The sequence below is a fragment of the Electrona antarctica genome (genome assembly GCF_951216825.1).
Source record: "Electrona antarctica genome assembly, chromosome: 4".
Lineage (NCBI taxonomy): Eukaryota > Metazoa > Chordata > Actinopteri > Myctophiformes > Myctophidae > Electrona > Electrona antarctica.
Genome location: NC_136809.1, coordinates 20,547,676 through 20,568,790, shown reverse-complemented (window position 1 = coordinate 20,568,790; position 21,115 = coordinate 20,547,676). Strand labels below are relative to the sequence as shown.

General features: G+C 41.7%; 2 protein-coding genes across 2 annotated transcripts; both read right to left on the bottom strand.

Annotated features, from left to right (window-relative positions):
* On the bottom strand, positions 1 to 8,884 carry txndc11 (thioredoxin domain containing 11). Its single transcript, XM_079500092.1, has 13 exons — positions 8,614 to 8,884; positions 7,953 to 8,049; positions 7,642 to 7,761; positions 7,023 to 7,120; positions 6,340 to 6,469; positions 5,710 to 5,803; positions 5,406 to 5,518; positions 4,408 to 4,611; positions 3,536 to 4,244; positions 2,977 to 3,128; positions 1,854 to 1,966; positions 1,586 to 1,666; positions 1 to 1,449 (listed from the first exon to the last, which is right to left on the bottom strand). The coding sequence occupies exons 1-13, from the start codon at positions 8,736 to 8,738 to the stop codon at positions 924 to 926; spliced, it is 2,562 nt and encodes an 853-aa protein (XP_079356218.1). The 5' UTR covers positions 8,739 to 8,884; the 3' UTR covers positions 1 to 923.
* Positions 8,885 to 10,364: 1,480 nt separating this feature from the next.
* LOC306922312 (bifunctional apoptosis regulator-like) lies at positions 10,365 to 21,115 on the bottom strand. The gene is made up of 9 exons (XM_079499811.1): positions 20,861 to 21,115; positions 19,486 to 19,818; positions 18,905 to 19,003; positions 18,101 to 18,194; positions 14,231 to 14,403; positions 13,731 to 13,875; positions 12,774 to 12,956; positions 12,118 to 12,314; positions 10,365 to 11,991 (listed from the first exon to the last, which is right to left on the bottom strand). The coding sequence occupies exons 2-9, from the start codon at positions 19,809 to 19,811 to the stop codon at positions 11,787 to 11,789; spliced, it is 1,422 nt and encodes a 473-aa protein (XP_079355937.1). The 5' UTR covers positions 19,812 to 19,818; positions 20,861 to 21,115; the 3' UTR covers positions 10,365 to 11,786.

The following is a 21,115-nucleotide window of genomic DNA, read 5'->3' as shown; positions in this document are numbered from 1 at the left end:
TCAAATTGCATGTTTTTAATCAGTAAAAACAAGTGCAAAATTTCACATGTAAACAATTGCAGCATCTTATACCTGAATATTCCATAAAAACGGTGATTAGTGATTTTTAGATGTAAAAATAGATTAATTTAACAACAAAACAAAAGCATTCTCTAGGAAACGATTATCTCCTTCGAAAAAATGTCTCTAATCAGTTCAAGTCTTCAAAGGCCCACCTATACGTCAGGGACAGGTGCTGCATGTTTATTTGTATTATCAAATATAACTCAGCTTCATTCATTATCCTTTATCCATACACCTACGTCCTATCATACATCAATCTAAAAACACAGGATTGAGGACAGAAATCATGTGCACCTGCCCTAAGCTTGTAGGGTAGTCGATGAATGCATACTTTCAGGACAATATGAAAGTTAAGTGCAGTCTCTGTTGGAGCAATAACAACGATGGTCGCACACTCACCGGCCACTCGCTGGTCTTGTGATTCACCAAGTATTCCTATTCAGAGCCCTTTGACTGGACAGTTGGCACAAGTATTCCAAAACAGCTGTTCTAAATTCTAAGCCTGGACAGCAGCCTCCTTTTTATTTGAGTTTTATTTAATACTAAACCCCTTGTTCCTTAAAGCCCGTCCTAAACCCATTCCACCCACATGTTTCTCTCATGATCTTGGGGACAGTTCCTGTTGCATTTCTCCCCCTTCCATTAAATATTTCCTCTGTAGCATTGTCAGTTCTGCAAACATGACAATAACTGCCTTGCCTGCTATGAGGTCTCTTTGTTCCTCGGCTTGTGTCGAGTTTGTGTCGTTCGCCACACCTCAACACGTTTAATCATTCATCTCTACCCTCCAAAGGATTATCTTCATAATTTCCCATAGGCTACCCTCATTTATGCTCTAAAGATTTTCTGCAGACTGCTGGTCACGAGGCCATATGGCTTCTCTTCTGTTCTCCCTCCTTCCCTTCAACCTCCTCCCCCATGGCCTCGGTCCTGTCCTTCAGCGCCCTCAGTAGAACCCTGAGCAGGATGTTCTCATTCAACAGGCTCTCAGAGGTGTCCGCCAGCTCTTGCAGTCTCCTCACCGCCTCCCCGAGCTGACGGCTCTTCTCTCGGTGCTGCTCCTCCAAGGTTTGCCTCTCGTGCTGCAGCGCCGCGTTCTGGGCCTCCAACGAGCGCGCGTCGAGGGTCAGCTGCCGGTTGTCGTGCCAAAGCTGAGCCAGCTGTTGGGAGAGACGCTCGCGAGCGAGATGCAGCGCTTGGACCTCGCCTTGGAGCGCCAGGAACTCTGATCGGAGGAGGGCGCTGCGCCCCGGTTCGCCCCCCTCACTGGAAGCATTCGTTGCGCCGTCCGCGTGGTGGGTGGGGCCCGAGTGCTTCAGGATGAAGTGTAACAAGTTAGGTAGTGTGATGGGCGTGTCATGGGGGAATTTCACGCTCTGATGTTTCCTTGGAGAGTGGGAGAACATAGGGATGTGTTACCATTTACACCTATGAGAATGATCACTAGCTTTTCATCACCCACACATGTACTGACAACAATATATTACAGTGAAACAAATACAAAATAAAACAATTGATTCACCTGAATCTAGGAAAGATGAGAATGGAGGGAACGTGATCCACCATAAACTCCCATGGAAGGTCATTACGGGCAACATTCACCCTGAAAAAAGTGACAGCACATTAAAATATTAAAAAGGAGTAGTCGTTGATTGCATTTCATTACATAACCAGCATTGCGATAAGAAATACAATGACAACAGACCCTCACAACAACATTTCTCAGTCACAGAAATGCATAGAAACAAATCCATCAACAATCTTACACACAAATAACAAACATGCCCTACCTGGCAATTGTGACAGTACTGTTGCCCTGGAATAATCTGGCCAACTGAATGATGATGTGGTTGAGCGCAGAGCAGAATCCACACCATTGGGTATAGTAGAAGAGTAGCACATCCTTGAATGGGGACAACACACCAATTAAATTACTTCCTGGTCATACGTAATTTTACCAGTTATGTTATGCCAAATGATTTTTCATGCCCTAGATGTGGCTCAATGGTGCCCCTACTGGTAGAAATCTATAGCCAAATGTGCACAGATGTTTCTTTTGAGTGGTGCAACCACTCCTATAGACAGCTGTGTGTCCCTGCACACACACACACACACACACACACACACACACACACACACACACACACACACACACACACACACACACACACACACACACACACACACACACACACACACACACACACACACACACACACACACACACACACACACACACACACACACACACACACACACACACACACACACACACACACACACACACACACACACAATTTCGGGTGACAGTACAGTAACAGGTACAGTACAGTGCAGTAGAGGGACCTCCTGGGGACTCCCACACAGCAACTGTAATTTCTCCCCCATTCCGTACGCAGGGCGGCTGGACGGAACCGGGCCGGCCCCCTGAGCGCGTTCCTCGGGGTCTGGATGTTCCGGGGACCCCCCCCCCCCCCCCACACATGTCATTTCTGGACTGTTTCGGACGCGGGGCGGCCTGCCGGAACAGGGCCGGCACCCTGGGCACGTTCCTGTGGGTCTGGAACTTCCGGGGCCCCCCACACGGAGTTGCACCACTCACTTCGCACGGGTGTGATTTTTTTATCATCATCAGTATCCAACATGTTGATTTTCTCATACAGTATTGGTCCGCCCACTTCCTGTTCCTCTCCACTTCTGCTCTCTCAACACCAAATTGTTGCATTTTTAACTAGTGGGACGCACACAAACACACGCAATGAACCTCTTAAATCAGAAGTATTGCTTGTCTTATTACGGTGTCGTGAGGCGAAAATAGCCGATATACAAGCTAAACATGACCTACAATGACATGCCAAACCAGAACACAGTTGAGCTCGGCAAAGCACAATGTGCAGACAGTTGACATTTTACCTTGTCCAGTTCCATGACAGAGGGGATGAATGTAGTGGTGGTGAGTTCTGTGATGAGAGGCCTGACGTCCGCCTCCTTGCCGTCATCCCCCTGTCCCACCAGGTGTCTCTGCAAGGGGCTGTATGGAACACTGAAGTTCCAGATAAAGGCCTCTGTAACACACACACGCACACGCACACGCACACACGCACACGTAAGTAGGAGTATCTCAAGTGGCAGTGACATGTTGCATAACATTCTAGTTAGGAATAACGCTAGAGAATGTTTTCTATTAAGCACTTGAAGTTGAAATCTATATACTACTGGAGTACTAGTCCCCCTCCCTTTTCCCCTCAACAATCAATCAAATCTCTTTGCCGAACATATCCCGTCTACAAGCTCACAAGCTTATAGATCTGCTATTTTCTCTGAATGTTTGCTCCAGAATAGGGGTGCTAGCGTTCATGGGGTTAAACTCGTCATGATTTCCCTTCATGCACTAAAATTACCAATGCCTAATTTCACTGAATGATGCATTTTGCAGAATCTACAAAACCTAAAAACTGCCTCCCATTCTTACCCAGGGACTCTCTGAGCGTGGCGGCTGGATTCTGGTGGAGAACATAATGTACCTCGTCCTTAAGGTTTACAATGGTGGCAAACGACCAGTCACTGCTCTCCTTATCTCGCTCCGCATGTTGGGAAGCATTTCTGTTGCTCGGTGCGCCGAGGCGCATGGCCAGAGGCCAGTTCAAGTCAACATCAAGCAAAAAGAACCGTAGTGTTTTATTGGTTCGACACCGCAGCCCTGTGACTCCACCCCCTTCCCGGTACGGAACAGATAGAAGTGTGGAGGAGCGAGGTGGTGCAAGGGGTTGTCCCTGAGAGTGTAGCCCTTCTTTGACTTGTGAGGGAGTGTCATTGAGTTGAGGTTGTATCCTTCTGCAGCAGGCACTGTATAGCCCAAATAGGCTGTAGTAGCTAATTAGGAAGTTGCTACAGGCAACTGAAGCTGCAGTGATTGGAGACATGGAGGCAGGTGGTCGGTGGAGACAGCAGCTTCTGAGGTAAGAATGAAACATGTTTCCTTCCTGAGCCGCCGACGGGAAAGAGCAGCGTGTCTCTGGGTGGGCCGCGCCAGGCCGGGACAAGACAAGGCACAGCTCACACACGCCGGTGCTGGAGCGAGGAAGAAGCACTGACCGGCAGCACATAGAGGCACCGCCGCTGTCCACACTGTAGTGGTAGGACTCGAAACAGGAATGATAACGAACAGCGATGTCGGCAATCTATGAAATGAGGGGGAACAAAGTGCAGAGGAAAGCATGGAAGTGCCAAGTTTTTATCACTTACTGCACATTTTTTTTAAAAGGTATGGTAAAATACTCTATTTTAAAGCTAGCAGCACATTTGTCAAATTATCACGTGCTGCAGTCAAAGATCTTCACTGACCTGCGTCATTGTCGGGTCGGGTTTGGACCCAAGTGGATTGTGTGGTAGAAACAGCAGCAGTGCAGGGCCTTTGGTTAGTTCCTGCTCCAGGAGGTGCGACTTTGTTCCTGGTGGCTGCAGCCAGTGGAGGATGGTCTCTCTGTTTTCAAACACCCAGCTACTGATTCCCTCTGAGGTGAAGTTGCGTTCCCAGCGAGGGAAAATCTGAGAAATAAAAAATATATAGTGTACAGGTATATACAATTTAGGCATTTAACAGATCCAGAGCGATTTACAGTAAGCAAGGTCAACACAAGGTAATACATCAAATGCATAGAAATAGTGCAATCTAGGATCAGTCTAACAGTAGAATATCAAAAAGATCTATTAAGTGTACATACTGTACACACTATAGGATTCCAGGTCAACAATTACCTGGCATCTGTCGGCATAACATGCTATCTAAATGACATTGTAGCCTTTGCATAAGCCTTCAGGGTCATCGAGGCTAGGACAAATGCTATATATATTTTTTTCTTTTCTAGTACTACTGAACATGCAACTAACGCTTTTATGTTTCCATATGGCGCATTAACAAACAACGTCACACTGATAAGCACCAGTATGCATGCAAATGCCACACCTACAGTACAGTCTCTATCATCAGATTGGAGGGAGCGCCCTATGATCACGGCAGCAGAGATGTTCGTGCATGCGCAGCTGCAGCCCATCAAGCCTAATTTAGGCTCCGTCCAGTGAAGGTGTCGCGCGTCACGTGCACGGCTGAGACTAGCCGTCTTGGTGTGCAATACTGTTGCGCGATGAAGTATATGTCTCGCTAGGGTGCGCCTCACTAGCAAACACTGAAGAGGGTTTAATGGACTGAAACTAGTGCTCCCCAAAACATCAGGTTTGGGGATCTGATGCGAATTGATTACATTGAAACAGTCACCCGTGCATCCAGTCTCAATGTTTGTAAACAAATAATTGGTCTATTGCAGCCTGACGATACCATTTACCAAGGAAGCGTTGAATCTTCTGTGGAGGTAGACCGTCTCATCCTCAGTGACGGAGATGGCCTCTGCCACCTGCCTATTGGTCACGACCCCAAAACGCACCACCCCTCGAAAATCTGAAGAAGAAAAAAGTTCACGTCTAGTGTGCTTAAAGTTGTGCAATGAAAAACATTTTCACCTTCCACACTCTACAAGGGAGTCAAAGGTGTAGAGTCTACACTTTTGACTCCCTTTAATTATTACAGATAGAAGTGGTTACACTGACTTGTATATTAGTGCCGGCTACTCTTAACTTCACTGAGCTTACCTCTCTTCAGTGCTTGCAGGGCAGATGACAGATATGTGATGTACCCTGGTGGCTGAGGAGAGGAGTTGAACTGAAAGAAACCAACCACTCTTGGCTAGGGACACAGCAGAGACAAGATGACATTAAAGGACAACTCTGTTATTTTATTTATTTATAATATTATTTATTATTTTTACTATATCCAGCTTTTGGTGTGTGTGCACCGTGTACACATTTTGTCCAATTTTACGTCATAGTGTCTGAGCAAATAGACAGTGTCAATTTTACGTCATGATGAGCATGTACGATGATAAGAGCGCCCCTCACTTCACACAGGTGTGATTTGTTTTTGCAACCATAAAAGTTGCAATGGAACTTTGGTCAGATGTTGAATATATCATGTGTAACAATATTTATACTGCAACTTAAAGAAGACACTACAGTAGAGATATCAATAAATGTAGCCAGTTCAGCCAACTCATTTTGTGAATGAGGGGTCTCAAAAAAGGAACACTTCATATAGTTTAACATTTCATCAACCAGCATGCATAGCATACATGTGAGGAGCACTCCTTTAAACCCATTCCCCTCTATGTAGCACCCCTGTTTACTAACCCCTTCCTTCATTTGGCTCTAACCCCAGAAAGCTACCTCGTGGTAGGAGAGGAAATCTTGCAGCATGGCTTGTGATGGCAGGTAGGTGAGTGGTGTGATGACTCGGAGGACAAAACTCTCCACATAGGCAGCCATAAACGGACCCTTGTATTCTATAGGCCCAAACCTAGAGTATAGACCCACAGTTACAAAATACATCATGAATATTAACTAACTATGGCATTTTCAGGCAGCACTAGGGAACCACTGCACTAGGGAGAAACCTCTGATGCCGTTTTGCATATGTTGTCCATTATACTGTAGCTGAGGACTCCACCATTATAGTTGGTGCATGTTCCTAAATATATCTACTCAAAGTGTTATATTGACTCTTGATTCAACTTTCACCTTATAACCTTTTGCGATTGTGAAATAGAACTCTACAAATAAGCTAGCCAGCGAACTATTGTAGACGACAAACAAATTCGTGTTTTCATAGAGCTTACGTAACAGCCTGGGTCATGTAATAGTAACGAAGGGAAGAATAAAAGAAGGTACACATGTACTTAATGTTAGTAGAGGTAATTATCCTAATGGTTCGCAATTTGTTTACATTACATTGCTGGGTTGCACTGCAACATATCAAACTTTCATTTTCCCTCACATTTGCCCTACACAATTTAAAAAATAATAATTTAAACTGTTCATATTGAAGCGTACTAGCCACAATACATACGTACCTTCTGTAGAACAGGTGGATCACTGGGTACTCATACAAGCGATTCTGCTTCCGACACTTTCCCTGACTCCACCAGCAGTTCACAGCCACAAACTGCACCTGTGGGTTTCAACTGTTACGCTTTTTCAAAAACACAGATCATGCAACGTTGACATTGCCAGTTTATTTGTTTGTCATTAACACAGGTAGGGAGTCACTGCCATTTTCCTCTGTAAACATGTTTTGTCATCTTAAATTATTCTGTTCTATTATTCTATTAAAGTTATTTTATGTTACACACAGTATAAACAAAGGAATTTGTACTATAAAAAGTCAAGGATGACTGGCCCTGTACTAAGACTCAACATTTAATCCAAGGTCTCACACAACTGAGATGAAGGTCAGATGCAGTTGCAACACTTTTCATGACCTACATGTTGCAAAGCCATAGACCGCCGTTGTTGTACCACTATAAATGTTTTGTACCAGTATAACTTATGATTATTCATACATGCAGTAGCTGGTGTACAGGGACTATTGGAGGACACAATGATATATAGTCATCACGGCACGAGTCCATGAAAGTCCTGTCCCATGTTAAATTAAAAGCATCTAGTAATGTGTTCTCGGGTAGGCATCACCTGTTTGGCCAACCTCTTGGCCACCTGCTGCACTTCCTGTCGTGCAGCCATAGAGTGAGCACACCAGGGAGCATAGAAGAAGATGAGAGACACTTCTGCCAACCCCCGCAGACGTTCAACCTGTTGACAGATCTTATAGGTTATTCACAAGATAAGAATGTTGTTGAATAAAGTACTCTTACAGGAGGCACAATAGTTAAATAGATGTGACATGTTGTAAGTGTTGAGATCCACCAGCGTTTCCATTACAGTATGTAGATACCTCTGATAATTGCCTTATTAAATGTTTGCATATTGTGTATGCATTATACCTGGTCCAACTGGCCCAAGTATAAGTCCACCACTGGTGCTTCAACAGAGAAGAACCGCACAGGAGGACGTGCCGCTGCCACTACATTCTTAGCACGACTAGAAACAGAATTTGAAGGATAATGGGAAAACAAGGTGTCAGACTTTGAATTAAGACATAGCTTATGTATGAACTATGAAGGTTGTATAGCTTAGATACTAGGCTGAGTAGAGAGAATACAAGGACATTACACCGGTTTCATTAGTCTTTGGCGGATTATCATATCATGCCTGCTTAATTTCCTCAACACTAACAAGAAACATAAGTTGAAAAGGGAATATGTATTAATTTCAGCATTATGTCTAACAGGTAAGATGTCTTGAAGTACTACTGTTATTATATGTAATTACAAACCCAATACAAACTAATCCTCATACGAAATACCATATGCACTAGCTCTGGTCCATATAGCCTTACTGCTTGCAGAATCAAAGCAGTAAGGCTATGGACCAGAGCTACATATGCACGCACCTGGACCATATCCATACCATATGAAATTAAATGATAGCACACAAAGTTATGCTACAACAACAAATACAGCCCAAGTAAACAAAGCCAAGCTAAGGAGCAATAAAGCCCGGGTTTAAACTGCAGTTTGAGTTGTTTATTACATTCCAGTTTACCTGCACGTGAACATGACAGCTAGTATGAGGAGAACGCTGAGCACGATGGCCCCACAGACTAGACCAGGTCTCCGGGCCATCAGAACCAGCACCTGCCGTAAGGACTGCCGCACCCGGCGCAGCATTACAGGTCTGCGGTCCGGCTGCTTCCCATTTATACTCCCCGGGAGGTGAGGAACACGTCCATTTGTCTGACTGGGTGGGGTGGGGAAGAGAAGACGGCGCGATAAACGAGTTATTCAGGATTGGACATTGGAGGAGCTGTTTATGAATCAGGTTTTCAAAACACGGCCAGGCCAACCTTTCTTCCCCACGTAGACTTAACACTTCCGCAATAATGACGCAAGGGGCAGTCACATGAGTGTCGGTTGTGTAAACGCCGTTGTTGTGGCCGTTGAGGCAACGGCATATTGTTAACTATAAATGTTCGGACTGAAACTAAACTGTGAAAGCTGTCATAGCCGTCCAAGTTAATATTTACGAAGTCTGTGGTTACTGGTTAGTTTAGTCAAACAATGATTATGCGTTTTGTACCAAGATGTGTGTTTCAGACAGTCCCTACTCCCTCCCTACCTCAAGGTTTCGTCAGTGCTGTATAGTTTTGTTAGCAGTAGATGGCGCTCGTTCTCCGTTCGAAACTCGATGTTCTTATGGCCTATTAGAAAGAAAACGGTAGAATAACCAGTTTAACGACTAAGAAAAGAAATGAGTCAGGTGCAGTCCTATTTTGGACACACACACACACACACACACACACACACACACACACACACACACACACACACACACACACACACACACACACACACACACACACACACACACACACACACACACACACACACACACACACACACACACACACACACACACACACAGTTGTGCTCTCAGCTAATAGGAAAGGTTATTGATTGAAATTTGTATTCACTGTGGCCCCTTCAGTTCATTTTGGTTATAGGATCAATATTAAGTAATTAATATATTGATAACCCTTCCACAGTATAGTAGCTTTTTCATATTTTTTGAATATTTTCAGAGATTGTGCATTACATTCACCCATGATTCACACACACCAATGCCAGAGGGCACATCGGGTGCAATTTGGGGTTCAGTGTCTTGCTCAAGGACACTTCGACACTAACTCTGGGGGAGCCCAGGTTCGAACTGGGAACCTTGCTCCCATCCGGTCACTCTACCCCTGAGCCACTGCCGCCCCAAGTAATCAACTGGGGAAGTTTCATGGTTTATTACTTATTAATTACATTTTTACCTATTCACGCATCACGTAGGCGAAAATAAAATGTGATACATATGAAAAAGCTACTCCTGTGGAAGGGTTACCATATATTATGTACTTATATTGACCCTATGTTCCAATTTTGGAGCTGGCTCATGGACTGATGGTGCGTTCACACAGGCAGATTAAACGATGCAAAGACACGCTGAGAGTTGATTTGAAGCAGCTACATGCATCGTTGCGCCTTTGCAACGTCATGTCACTGGCTTCCATTGACAATGAATGGTAGACTGCATCGTTTAATCTGCCCCGTGTGAACGCAATATAAGAACCAAAAAGAACTGAACCGGTTCCCAACCCGGGGGAACCTTTTCAGTTGTCCATTTCACTTTTCTAGCTGTGAGTGAGACATCCATATGTGATATTCTCAAGACTTGTGTCTTGTCTTCTTTGTTTAGCAATATTTGCTCAACATTTTAACAAATACACAATCAATGTATCAATTATCTAATTCTTTAAAAAAAAAACTTTATTTATATTTAAGTCATTCTGAACAATAAGAACTCCTATGCAGAGCATAATCACAGTGTAGTACTTCAAGTGCAAAATAACGTAAAATGCTTTTGATCAACTCAACTAAAACACCATATGGAAAAATAATGCCAGCAATGTTTTGAACAATTAAAAAAAAGTAAATTACATTTTTCAGGGCCATACAAGCTTGCTCTCATTGCTTAACGGTGCCACGCTGGACAAATGAGTTTTCCATAAAATCATTAAAAAAGAAGAAGAAAGAAATAAGTATAATTCTCTGAATTGCTTTTCAATGGCAGAAAAGTCTTATTTCAAAAGATAAGTGCCATACCTCTTGTTTATGTAAACAATAGAACTGTACAATTAACTTATTTTACATTGCTCACCAAAGAGTGCATTATTCGTGTTCTAAGGCCCTAGGTTCACAACAGGATGCAAAACCATGTACATCCTGACATATTACACAAAGATGCTACCAAACTTCAGAAGCTGAAGGTCTGGTGTCTAGCACCAAAATTCTCATTCCACAGAAATCAGCACCTCCAAGAATGAAGCACTGCAAAAATTACACAGAAAGGTTTTATATTATGTGATATTTCTTCAACCGCAAATTAAAGAGATAGTTCACCCCCAAAATTATATTTTCTATCGATTACTCACCCTATGGAGCCTTGAATTCACAGAGATGTTTTTTGTTGCATTGCCAATAATTTGATGACTGGTGGAGACTGAACGTCTCCATCGAGTCTGCCGGTAATAATTCATTAAATAAGTAATTTTTTGGGTGAACTACCTCTTTACGTTGGCATTGAAAATGTGACTGCTAAAGCCTTATGCCCCCCATGCCAAGTATTTCTGAAAAATGTAAAGGAAATTTGTATTTTAATGTATATTGCAAACAGATTCTGCTCCCAGTGACCTAGTGAAGAGTGAAAAGTAAAAAAAACATTTAGCAGTCACTTAAATAATCACAATTCTATAAAGCTCTCTACTTATTTCACTAATCTTTCTCAAAAACCTGTTTCTTCTACTTGAAGCATTCTTACTTGACGTAACATTTCAACGTGACCTGTGAAAGGAATTATGCACCGATATCAGGGTGGTAGTAGAGGGCTTATTTCTGGCAATGATTTATAATTTTGTTTTAAATCTGTGTTTTGATTTAGCTTAGCTTCTTCTATTGTTCCACTTTCAATGGTCTAGCAGAGAGACATGAAACAAAAGGTAGAGCCACTCTCATATCCCAAATCCCTCCAGAGATCAATAAATATTATTTTATCTTATCTTGTATGAGGGTTATGCCCTTTGGGCCACTGCTAAATGTAAATACCTGTCCTCCACAGAAACTGCATTTCTGGCCATTTATTTTGGCAACAACAACGTCATCAACTGGGATGCAGACTTAATGTGCATTCCACTGCAACTGTGTCTCTGGGTAGAGCAGCTGCTGCACCACCAGGTCTATATTAATAATGGGGTTGAAGTAGAGAGCCCAGTAAAACAGACAATTGCACACAAACTGGGGGATGAGAGGCCAAAAAAGGGCAAAGGCAAAGCCCTGCGATGAGATCTTCCACAAGTGGCTCCACATCCTGCTTGGCAGTGTCCTGGTGGGAGTAGAAATTCTAGGTTAAGTACATTTACAGTACGAGTATGTGAGTGTAAATGTCATTGTGTTGAGTGTTAAGTGTGTGCGCAGGTGTCTCAGAGTAGAAAGCAGAGTGTGTGCATACCTTATCCTCGCTCCTCTCCAGAGTCTCCACAGGGCACAAACTTCAAGCACAGACAGCAGCATGGCATTAACGATGATAAATCGAGACGACCAGTAGTGGACCGCTAGCCAATCCCAAGCAAATTCTGCTATCAGCTGGTATGGGAGCAGTAAGTACTTCACCAGAAACTCTGCCCATTGGTGCCAGGTGGGTTCCAACTGGCAAATTACAAAGAGCATTAAAATTAAATTAAAGACAGAATTGATCAAATAAGGAAAGACAAACATTGCTTGACTTTCAAGCAATAACAAACAAAAACAAAATCTGAATCTATAGCAGTCTATATAGCAATATTTCTCAAAGGGGGGGGGGGGGGGGTACTTTTAGGGGTACTCAGAAAAAGTCTAAATAATCTGGAAACTATCACATTTGAGAAATCTTGTATATGCCATATATTTTCAATAATTCATTTTTGATAGACCATTTTTAACACCCTGAGGGAATTTCTGAATATGAAAGTCAAAATCGGAAAGGTTGGAGATTGGAGAACAACCAAAAATGTATCAGTATCAGGAATCATATTTTGTGCTGGTGAATGGGGTACTTAGCTGGGGAAACAAATCGTAGCAGGGTTACACTAGTATAAGAAAATTTGAGAACACATCATAAAATAGTACCTGTGTGAGGAATGGGAGGCTGTTCTCCATTGGTTGGTCGGTGTGTGAGACAGCTGGACAGCACGTGTGCATGAAGGGGAGGAAGGTTTCCGAATAGTCAAACAGGTACAGGTAGAAGAGAGTGAGTCGAGGAGAGTTCTTCAGAGCATACAGCAAGAACAGAGATTTCCCTGCATTAACGGCCTAGCGGGGAGAAACAAACAGAACAATTTCAATATGTTTGAGTGGTGCTAGCCACTCCAACTACCAACTATATATGTCTGTCAATATTGTATAGTACTGGCTTTTAATAATAATAATAATAATAATAATAATAATACAAAGAAAATAATTACATTTCTTATGCAGAAAGTGTCTACTGATCCGTAGTTTTATATACAGCAGTAGATTATACTGTTCTTATCTACAGTGTTTCCCAACCTGTTGTCTGGGCCCTCCTTGGGAGATGCCAAAAGATACATCCAAACACGTCTACGCAAAATAACTTGCTTTCATCCCCTTTCAAACTAGCATCCCTATTTTGGTAATTTAATTATATTATATCGTTAAAAAACAATACTCTAAATGTTTTCAAGGGGTTTCAAAAGGTTCTTAAAAACATCACACCTGTGTGAAGTGAGTGGTGCAATTATACATGTATTGTTATAGTTACTGTACTGTTCTCTGTACTGTAGTATACTGTGCTCTGTACTGTACTTTGATTATTTTTGGAAAATATCTTGAAATGACAGAGTTACCGTGTGGGGGTCTCCGGAACATCCAGACCCCAGGGAACACGCCCAGGGGTCCGGCCCTGTTCCGGCGAACCTTCCCGCGTCCGAAACGGTCGAGAAATGACAGAGTTACCGTGTTGCAGCTTTCCGTGCTCGGACACGCATACATACATGTGGGCTCCATGTATGCAAAGAAAGGTTGGGAATCACTGCATAGAAGATAGAGGGATATATTATAAAGTACCTTGTATTCCCAGAGATTATGTGGTGGTTTGAGTCCCAGGGTTTTAACTCTGTCTAGTTCAAACAGAATGGCCTGTCTGTGAGCCTCATTCTCTATGTTGAAATTAGGGCTGGATAGTTCCTTCTCCCCCAACATCAGTAGTAACCTGAGCACAGGAAAAAAACAACTGCAGTAAAACCAAAAGACTGTTTCATGTAGAAATGTTTGTATATTATTAAACATACAGTACTTGATTGAATAAATAATACAATATAAGAAAGAGTACATACTTACACAGACACACATCAAATAATAAATTAAAAGAAGCTTGTACTTTCCTACAGGTTAGCCATTTAACCACCAAGTAGAATTGATAGTTATGCCTGTTTACTTTCACTCAGTGAGTAAACAGGGACAGTACCGTATGTATATCTACTGTAACTGTAAATTTCTCAGGCATACCTACAGTATAATGAGAATCTGAAACAAATGAACTCTGTTTATATTACATTAGTTCTTACCGTCCATTGACATTCTCTTGCCGGAAGGGTTCTCTGTAAAGCTGAGCCCAGGGCCCCAAGTGTTCAAGCCAAGACAGGACTTCCTCTGTGGTCCAACGGGTCACAGGTTTACTGATCAGCAGGTCATGCTGCTCACCCTCACCACTGCTCCAATGATACACCAACAGCATCACCTAATAACAAACACATACACAAAATCTAATTGCATGGCAGCAATGGATGGTTTCTACTGCATGGGTCCAAAAATGGGAAAAGTAATTCCTAATGGAACCTCTATTTGTTAGTAATGCTGCTTCTTGATATTGCCATTATGCTTGTTTCAAAAAATAAATACAAAATCTATACATCTATCTATAAATGTTATCTTTCTTTAAGTACTAATGTACTTTCCCATAATGGAAGTCGGTCTTGTTTGAAGGACTGCGTTCTATTCACCATATTCCCAAACGACAAAATGGCCGCTGTGTGAAAAGTCTAGTCATTTAATGCAATCAAATAGGACTTTTCTGTTTGGATGTATGGGCTGTCAAGGCCAGAAAGTAGTTTTTCGCCACTCAGTAGGCATTCCCGCATAACTTCCAGGTATGATGATGATGTCACACGCATACACTCTATTCCTGTACGCGACCCATACAGTACATTACAAAATGTAATGTTTGCTGGATGGTACTTTAATCTTACAAAGAGTTAGGCTTTTATTCTTCAAGGAGTCAATTATTGTTTTCAAGACGTAATATGAATGATTTTGCTTTCATGGAAGAGTGAGTTCATTTTTCCATTAAACAAGTCAAGCCATGACAACACATTACCAGTATAAACAAATACAGGGACCTCAGAAATGAAGCTTAATTAGATGAGGTTAGAGACAGGATTAGACATTTATTGAGGAGAAAGATTAATGCAAGTATATTATTGTATTTTAATCTAGCTTTAAAAACAAAAGTTAAGGATGCATAAGATTATAGTGTAATGGCTGTTTTGAATACTGTGAAAGATTAATCATCAACAATGACAATCTCTTTACTCGGGTCAAAAGACCCAAGGCAGAACAAGACAGATAGCACAGTGCTTAAAAGTGATAACTAATGTTTAGTGGGATACAGTAGCCCTTTGATATTTATGTTTCCACGCATGGGATTTATGGCCTTGAAACTACATCGGTATCATGTCCCCTTTCCAGAAACGTGTTGAAATGTAATGTAAATTCGGGGTGAGTGTCAGGTTATGCCATTCAAACACAATGCCGTAATCTATTTACAATCTCATGCAAACGGCAGCACACAAATTTAACTGCCACAGTGCAAGGCACATAGAGACGTTGCTCCCTACTGCCACATGAACAAAATAAACATAGGCCACACCCCTATGTTCTCCATTGACAGTACCATCAGTTAGAGACCAGTGTTATATTTAATTTAAAAAAAAAGTAAATTTAACTTCCATACATACCGGTGCAAGAATTTTATTTTTGATGATAAAACTCACTATGAAAGGAAAACAAACATGGAGACAAAATATAATAATTATCTCCCTTGTTTCATGTAAACCTCAAATTATTAAGAACAAGAGAACAGCTGATACAGTAGGCTTTCATTTAGATTTTACACCAAAAGTACTACAAAGAGGAAGGATGAGTCAGTGTGTTCATGTCGTCGACTAAACTATGACAAAACATGTTCGTTGACTACCTTTTTTTCACTGACTAAATAAAAATCACACCCGTGTGAACTGAGTGGTGCAACTCCCCTCTCCCCCTGCCCCCCCCCCCCCCCCCCCCCTCTCTCTCTCTATCAGTCTCTCATTAGCAGGCAACAGTGCAGCACTATCTCTCTCTCTCTGTGTTTCTGGCACAACAGCGACACTTTTGCCCCTACTGCTACTCATAGTCACACACATAGGTTAACACACACATAGGTTAACAGTTTAACACGGACATTGCTGTTCCTTGGAGTGGTTGCACCACTCAAAAACTAAGCTATGATGACTAAAACTAAGACTAAATATATTGACAATTTTGTCAACAAATAAAAACCAGACTAAAATGTTAGGGAGGGACTAGTGGAGAAGAGATCCAGTAGGAGAAATCATTTTATGTTTGATTGCCCCGGGTGTTGCGCTCTGAAAATAGCAGATCTAAAATCGTACTGTATGATATTTAGTCGACTAAAACTAGAGTAAGACTAAGACATTTCAGATAAATAATAATATATGACTAAAACTAGATGAAATCTTAATCAAAAGACTAAACATAACTAAAAATGTGCTGTCAAAATCAACACTGGGATGAGCGACAGAAACTGTATTATGATTTATGGTGCAGACCACAAAAGCACCAAGTCTATGGAAAACTGGTATAAAGCAGAAGTTTTACCAACCTAGCTGCAAGCAACTTAAAGTAACCTTTAAAGCTGCTATAAGAAATAATATGTCAAAGTTTTAATGACCTTTTTTCTTTTTTTGGTATTCAGACAGCCAGCAATGGGTAGAACGCTCCCAAAAAAATGTAGTCTCTGTGACACATCTAGGGGCCGCAATCTGCATTCAAAGATGTTTCTAGAAGCTTTGTCATTGGTCGAAAAAAAACCTGGTCGCAATGACAAAGCTTCTAGGAAAATCTTTGAATACAGATTGCGGCCCATAGATGTGTCACAGAGACTATTTTTTTGGAAGCGTTCTACCCATTGCTGGCTGTCTGAATACCAAAAAATAAAATAAAAATAAGTCATTCAAATTTTGACATATTATTGCTTATAGCTTTAAACTCATTTTCAACATTTTACCATGTCATTAATATACCTTAGAGGTCGCCCCCATTCTGTGTTTCATAGAAAAATCATTAACAAAAAAATCATTAACATGGTGAATCACATCTTGATGACATCATCGAGATGTGATTCACCATGTTAATGATTTTTTTTCAGACCTCCAGTTCTAGTAAACACAGAATAGGGGGACTTTTTCATTATTTCTACACAACAGCTCTAAGGTATATTAATGACATAGTAAAATGTTGAAAATGAGTGGAATGCCCCTTTAAGTTGTAATTCCTTCCATTAATAACAGCACCATTCATGAAACAGAAAAATACTATCTGTATTAAATAACGATAAACACCAATATTGCCCCACTATGGATAGCTTGGCTTATCCTCTTTACCTCTGTCAAGACTTAGTTTCAAATAAATACTGTTACATGAGTGACTTTCTGTCAAACTCTGTGCAGCCATGATTCTTTCCAAGTATTTGTTTTGGTGAGCGCTAGCACTGGTTTTAATCTGTCCTACGTAGTATGTACCACATGTTTCAAAATTGCACATACAGTATGTAACATTTACCCATGGTAAACATTTCTTGAATTTAAAGGACCATACCGGTGGTGTGGCATTTTTCTACTATATATTCTTTGTCATTGTTGAATAAATATTTGAAGTTTTCCAGAAAACTTAGGTCAGGATTTAGAAGTCTAAATTAGGGTTAAAAGCACAAATTGATTCCAAAATAGTCCCCGAAGAAATGATTGATTTATGGGCACCGATGGCCTAGTGGTTAAGGCTCATACTGTACCACAAATAGGATCTAATGTTCGATTCCCATGCGCAGACAGCCTCTCCTGTTTCATGTCCCATTTTCACTCATTGTAATACGGTTCCAGAATAAAAATATCTTGAAACAAAATGTATGAAGTCTAAAGATAAAGCTACTAAGAGGAAAATGGTTAATGTTTATGTACAATATAATTATGGCCAAAGCTGTGAACAGGCATGCATGACACTGGTATGGACCTTTAACTGTTTATATAATAAAGCAATTCGAATAAATTGTTGATTGAAAAGGTGAAGGCGTGTTTAATGTTTAGTCTGTGTACACTTACAGCCACACAGGTAAGTGCAGTGAGTACTCCGGAGAAGAAGAAGCCAGCTCCTCTGTGCTGGTTGGTCCTCGGTCTTCCTAAAGTGTCGCCATACCTGAAATTATACAGATTATCTAAACCACTGTTTCCCAAACAATGGGTCGGGACGCATTTTTGGGTTGCGTACCTTTTTTAAATTATTATTATTATAACTTTTAAATCACACCCGTGTGAAGTGAGGGGCTCTCTTATCATTGTACATCATCATGACGTAAAATAGACACTATGTCTATTTGCTCAGACACTATGACATAGAATTCTCCATTTATTGTCACTGGGAATTTAATGTTTGTTTAAGACGAAGTTTGTGGACGGTAACTAAAATGTAGGAGGGGCTAGCGAAGTAGCCATCTACAAGCTCACAATGTGGCTAGTTTCACTCGTTTGGGTACCAGGCAAACATAATTTCTCTTTTGGGTCACGGGGGGGGTGGGGGGGGTGCTCTGTGGCAGCGGTGGCCGAACGGATAGCGGCGCGGTCTTGATACCGGAAGGTTCCTAGTTCGAATCAGCCGTCCGACACGGTTAAAAATTACCACCGCTGAAGTGCCCTTGAACAAGGCATTGAACCACTACGATGAAATGTGTTCTATGAGCAGGGCCTGGCTGGAAACAAGTTCTTGAGCTTAGCCCAGATACCCTGGGTAAATATAGATTTCATTTCATTTCATTTCATTTCATTTCATTTCTCTCTCTCCCCTCCCCAGTTTGGTCAGTGTATAAAATTCATCAATACTATTTCTAAAAATCCCATTATATAATTCACCTCTGGAACGCCAGCAAACTGTGAGAGATCTTGGGGTCAGCCTGAATCTCTGCTCTCCTCCTTTGCACAATCTCACTGAACAATTTGTCTGCTGCATCCCTGGAAGGAAGAAAAGACTATATGAACTAGAGGCCAACATATGTTAAGTCATGAATGAGAATGCTTTTGAGTCAACTGATTTAATACAATTTATCTTAACTAAATCTGACATTGACAAAGTCCATGGAGAGGATATTGAGGCCTTTTGTATATTATCATGTATGATGCTGTACATGCCTTGTACATGTCTCATTCACTGCACTATATACATCGAATACTATTCAGTTTATTCATACTCTGCTCATATGGATACACAGTAGACACACAATAACATTCCTTATATTTTTACTTGCCATTTATACCATACACTTACATTGTATGTTTTTTTTTCTCTATCTGCTTCTCTACAGTATGTGTCTGAGAGAAATGCAGCAAGTCAAATTCCTTGTATGTGAAATTCCTTGATCAACCGATTCTGATTTTGATATTATTTTCTAGGGCCAAAACTCAGAGTACGGTAAACCTGGCTGATCATGGCGTACCTCAGGAGTATGTTGACTTTTGGGAATCCCTCCCACTTCTCTCGGCACTCAGGACACTCATTCTTGCGTGAAGACTCCCACCATAGAGCCAGACAGTGACGGCAGAAGTTATGACCACAGTTCAAAGTTGTGGGGTTTACGAGTATGTCATAGCAACAGTGGCACGAGAACTCGTGGTCTGAGATGATGGTGCTCCCGACATGGGTGGTCAGAGAGGATTCTTCTGAGTGGTCATTAGTTAATTCACCAACTATAAATCCTGGACGGTCACTGGGTGAATCTCTCTCCATCTGTCGATGATGCATCTGATCTGATGATCTGAACATTTCAGATCTGCAGGTGAAAACATATAAGGAAACTGTGATTAGAGAAAGAGGAATGGAGAGGGATTTATAGTCTACTAATTTATAGAGGTTATATTTATTCAAGACACTATATAAAATACTACTCAAAATAGAGCTGGTTGTATGGGTTAGGACCCGCCGCAGTGGTCCGGTGAGAACTTAACCGGGATGTCGAAATCTCCGATATCTGGGTTGTGAGGCCAAATATTGCTGAGAATATCTGGGTTGTAAGGCCAAATATCCTGTCTCGTAGGGAAGGCTTTGGAGTCTCTCGCGACAGGCATAGAAGTTGCTACTAGCCTCTCCAACTCTCAAGGGCAACAACCACTCTTATATCTCTGTTGTCTCCATATATATATGGAGCTCTAGGTGAAAGCCTTCTTTACACACTACCACTGCATTGTTATGTCAAATTCTATATTTAATTCTGGCTAAGTTATATACCTGCCTTTTACTCAGACGGAGTGTTGCTTGCTATTCCAACATTAATACAAAAGACAAGGTTCCTAAATAGTTACCACAGATAACCTAAATAGACAGGGACCTGCTAGGGGACCTGTACTTTTTACACTTGACAACACACATTCAACATGGATGGATCCAAGTTCATTTCCTGTTGCAGTGTTTGAATATCAGTAAGGTTAGCTCGCTGACACAGGAGGAAATAGATTTGGACACAAGCTGTTCCCTAGCAACACAATTCCGAATCCGATGAAGAGGTACATAATCCCTTTAGTACAGTGGTTCTCAAAGTGGGGTCCACTCAGGGTTCCTTGGGAGGGACCAAATAAACGGACCCTTTGGACCCTTGTGGGTCCAGTTGGAGAGACTGTCTCAGACTCAGTTATGGAGGTCCCTTGAAATTAAAAAGCTTGAGAACCACTACTTTAATTCAATACTGTAGATTAGTATAATTTATAAAGTTGCCCTCTTGGTTGAAGCTGGGCGTGGCGTAGTGCTCACTTGGTTAAGGTAATAACGAAAGTGCAAGACAACGTCATTCGCCCTCATCAACAGATAATAATGCTTACCTTAATAGGAATTGCTCTTGTGCGGAGACAAGCTGGAGCTGGAGGAGCACATCTACCTAAAGTAAAGTATGCTTCGTGTAGACCATCGCTAGAGCTTTACAAATCGCCAAATGAACGTTATCGCACTAATCGCAGACAAAAACATACAAGTGTACAACTGGTCGTGGTGGCCGCCATACCTGCGCGCACTGCTTTGGAAAGCCCCCACGCACGCACGCACACACACGTAACAGCCTGTCACGCGGGCAGAGAGAT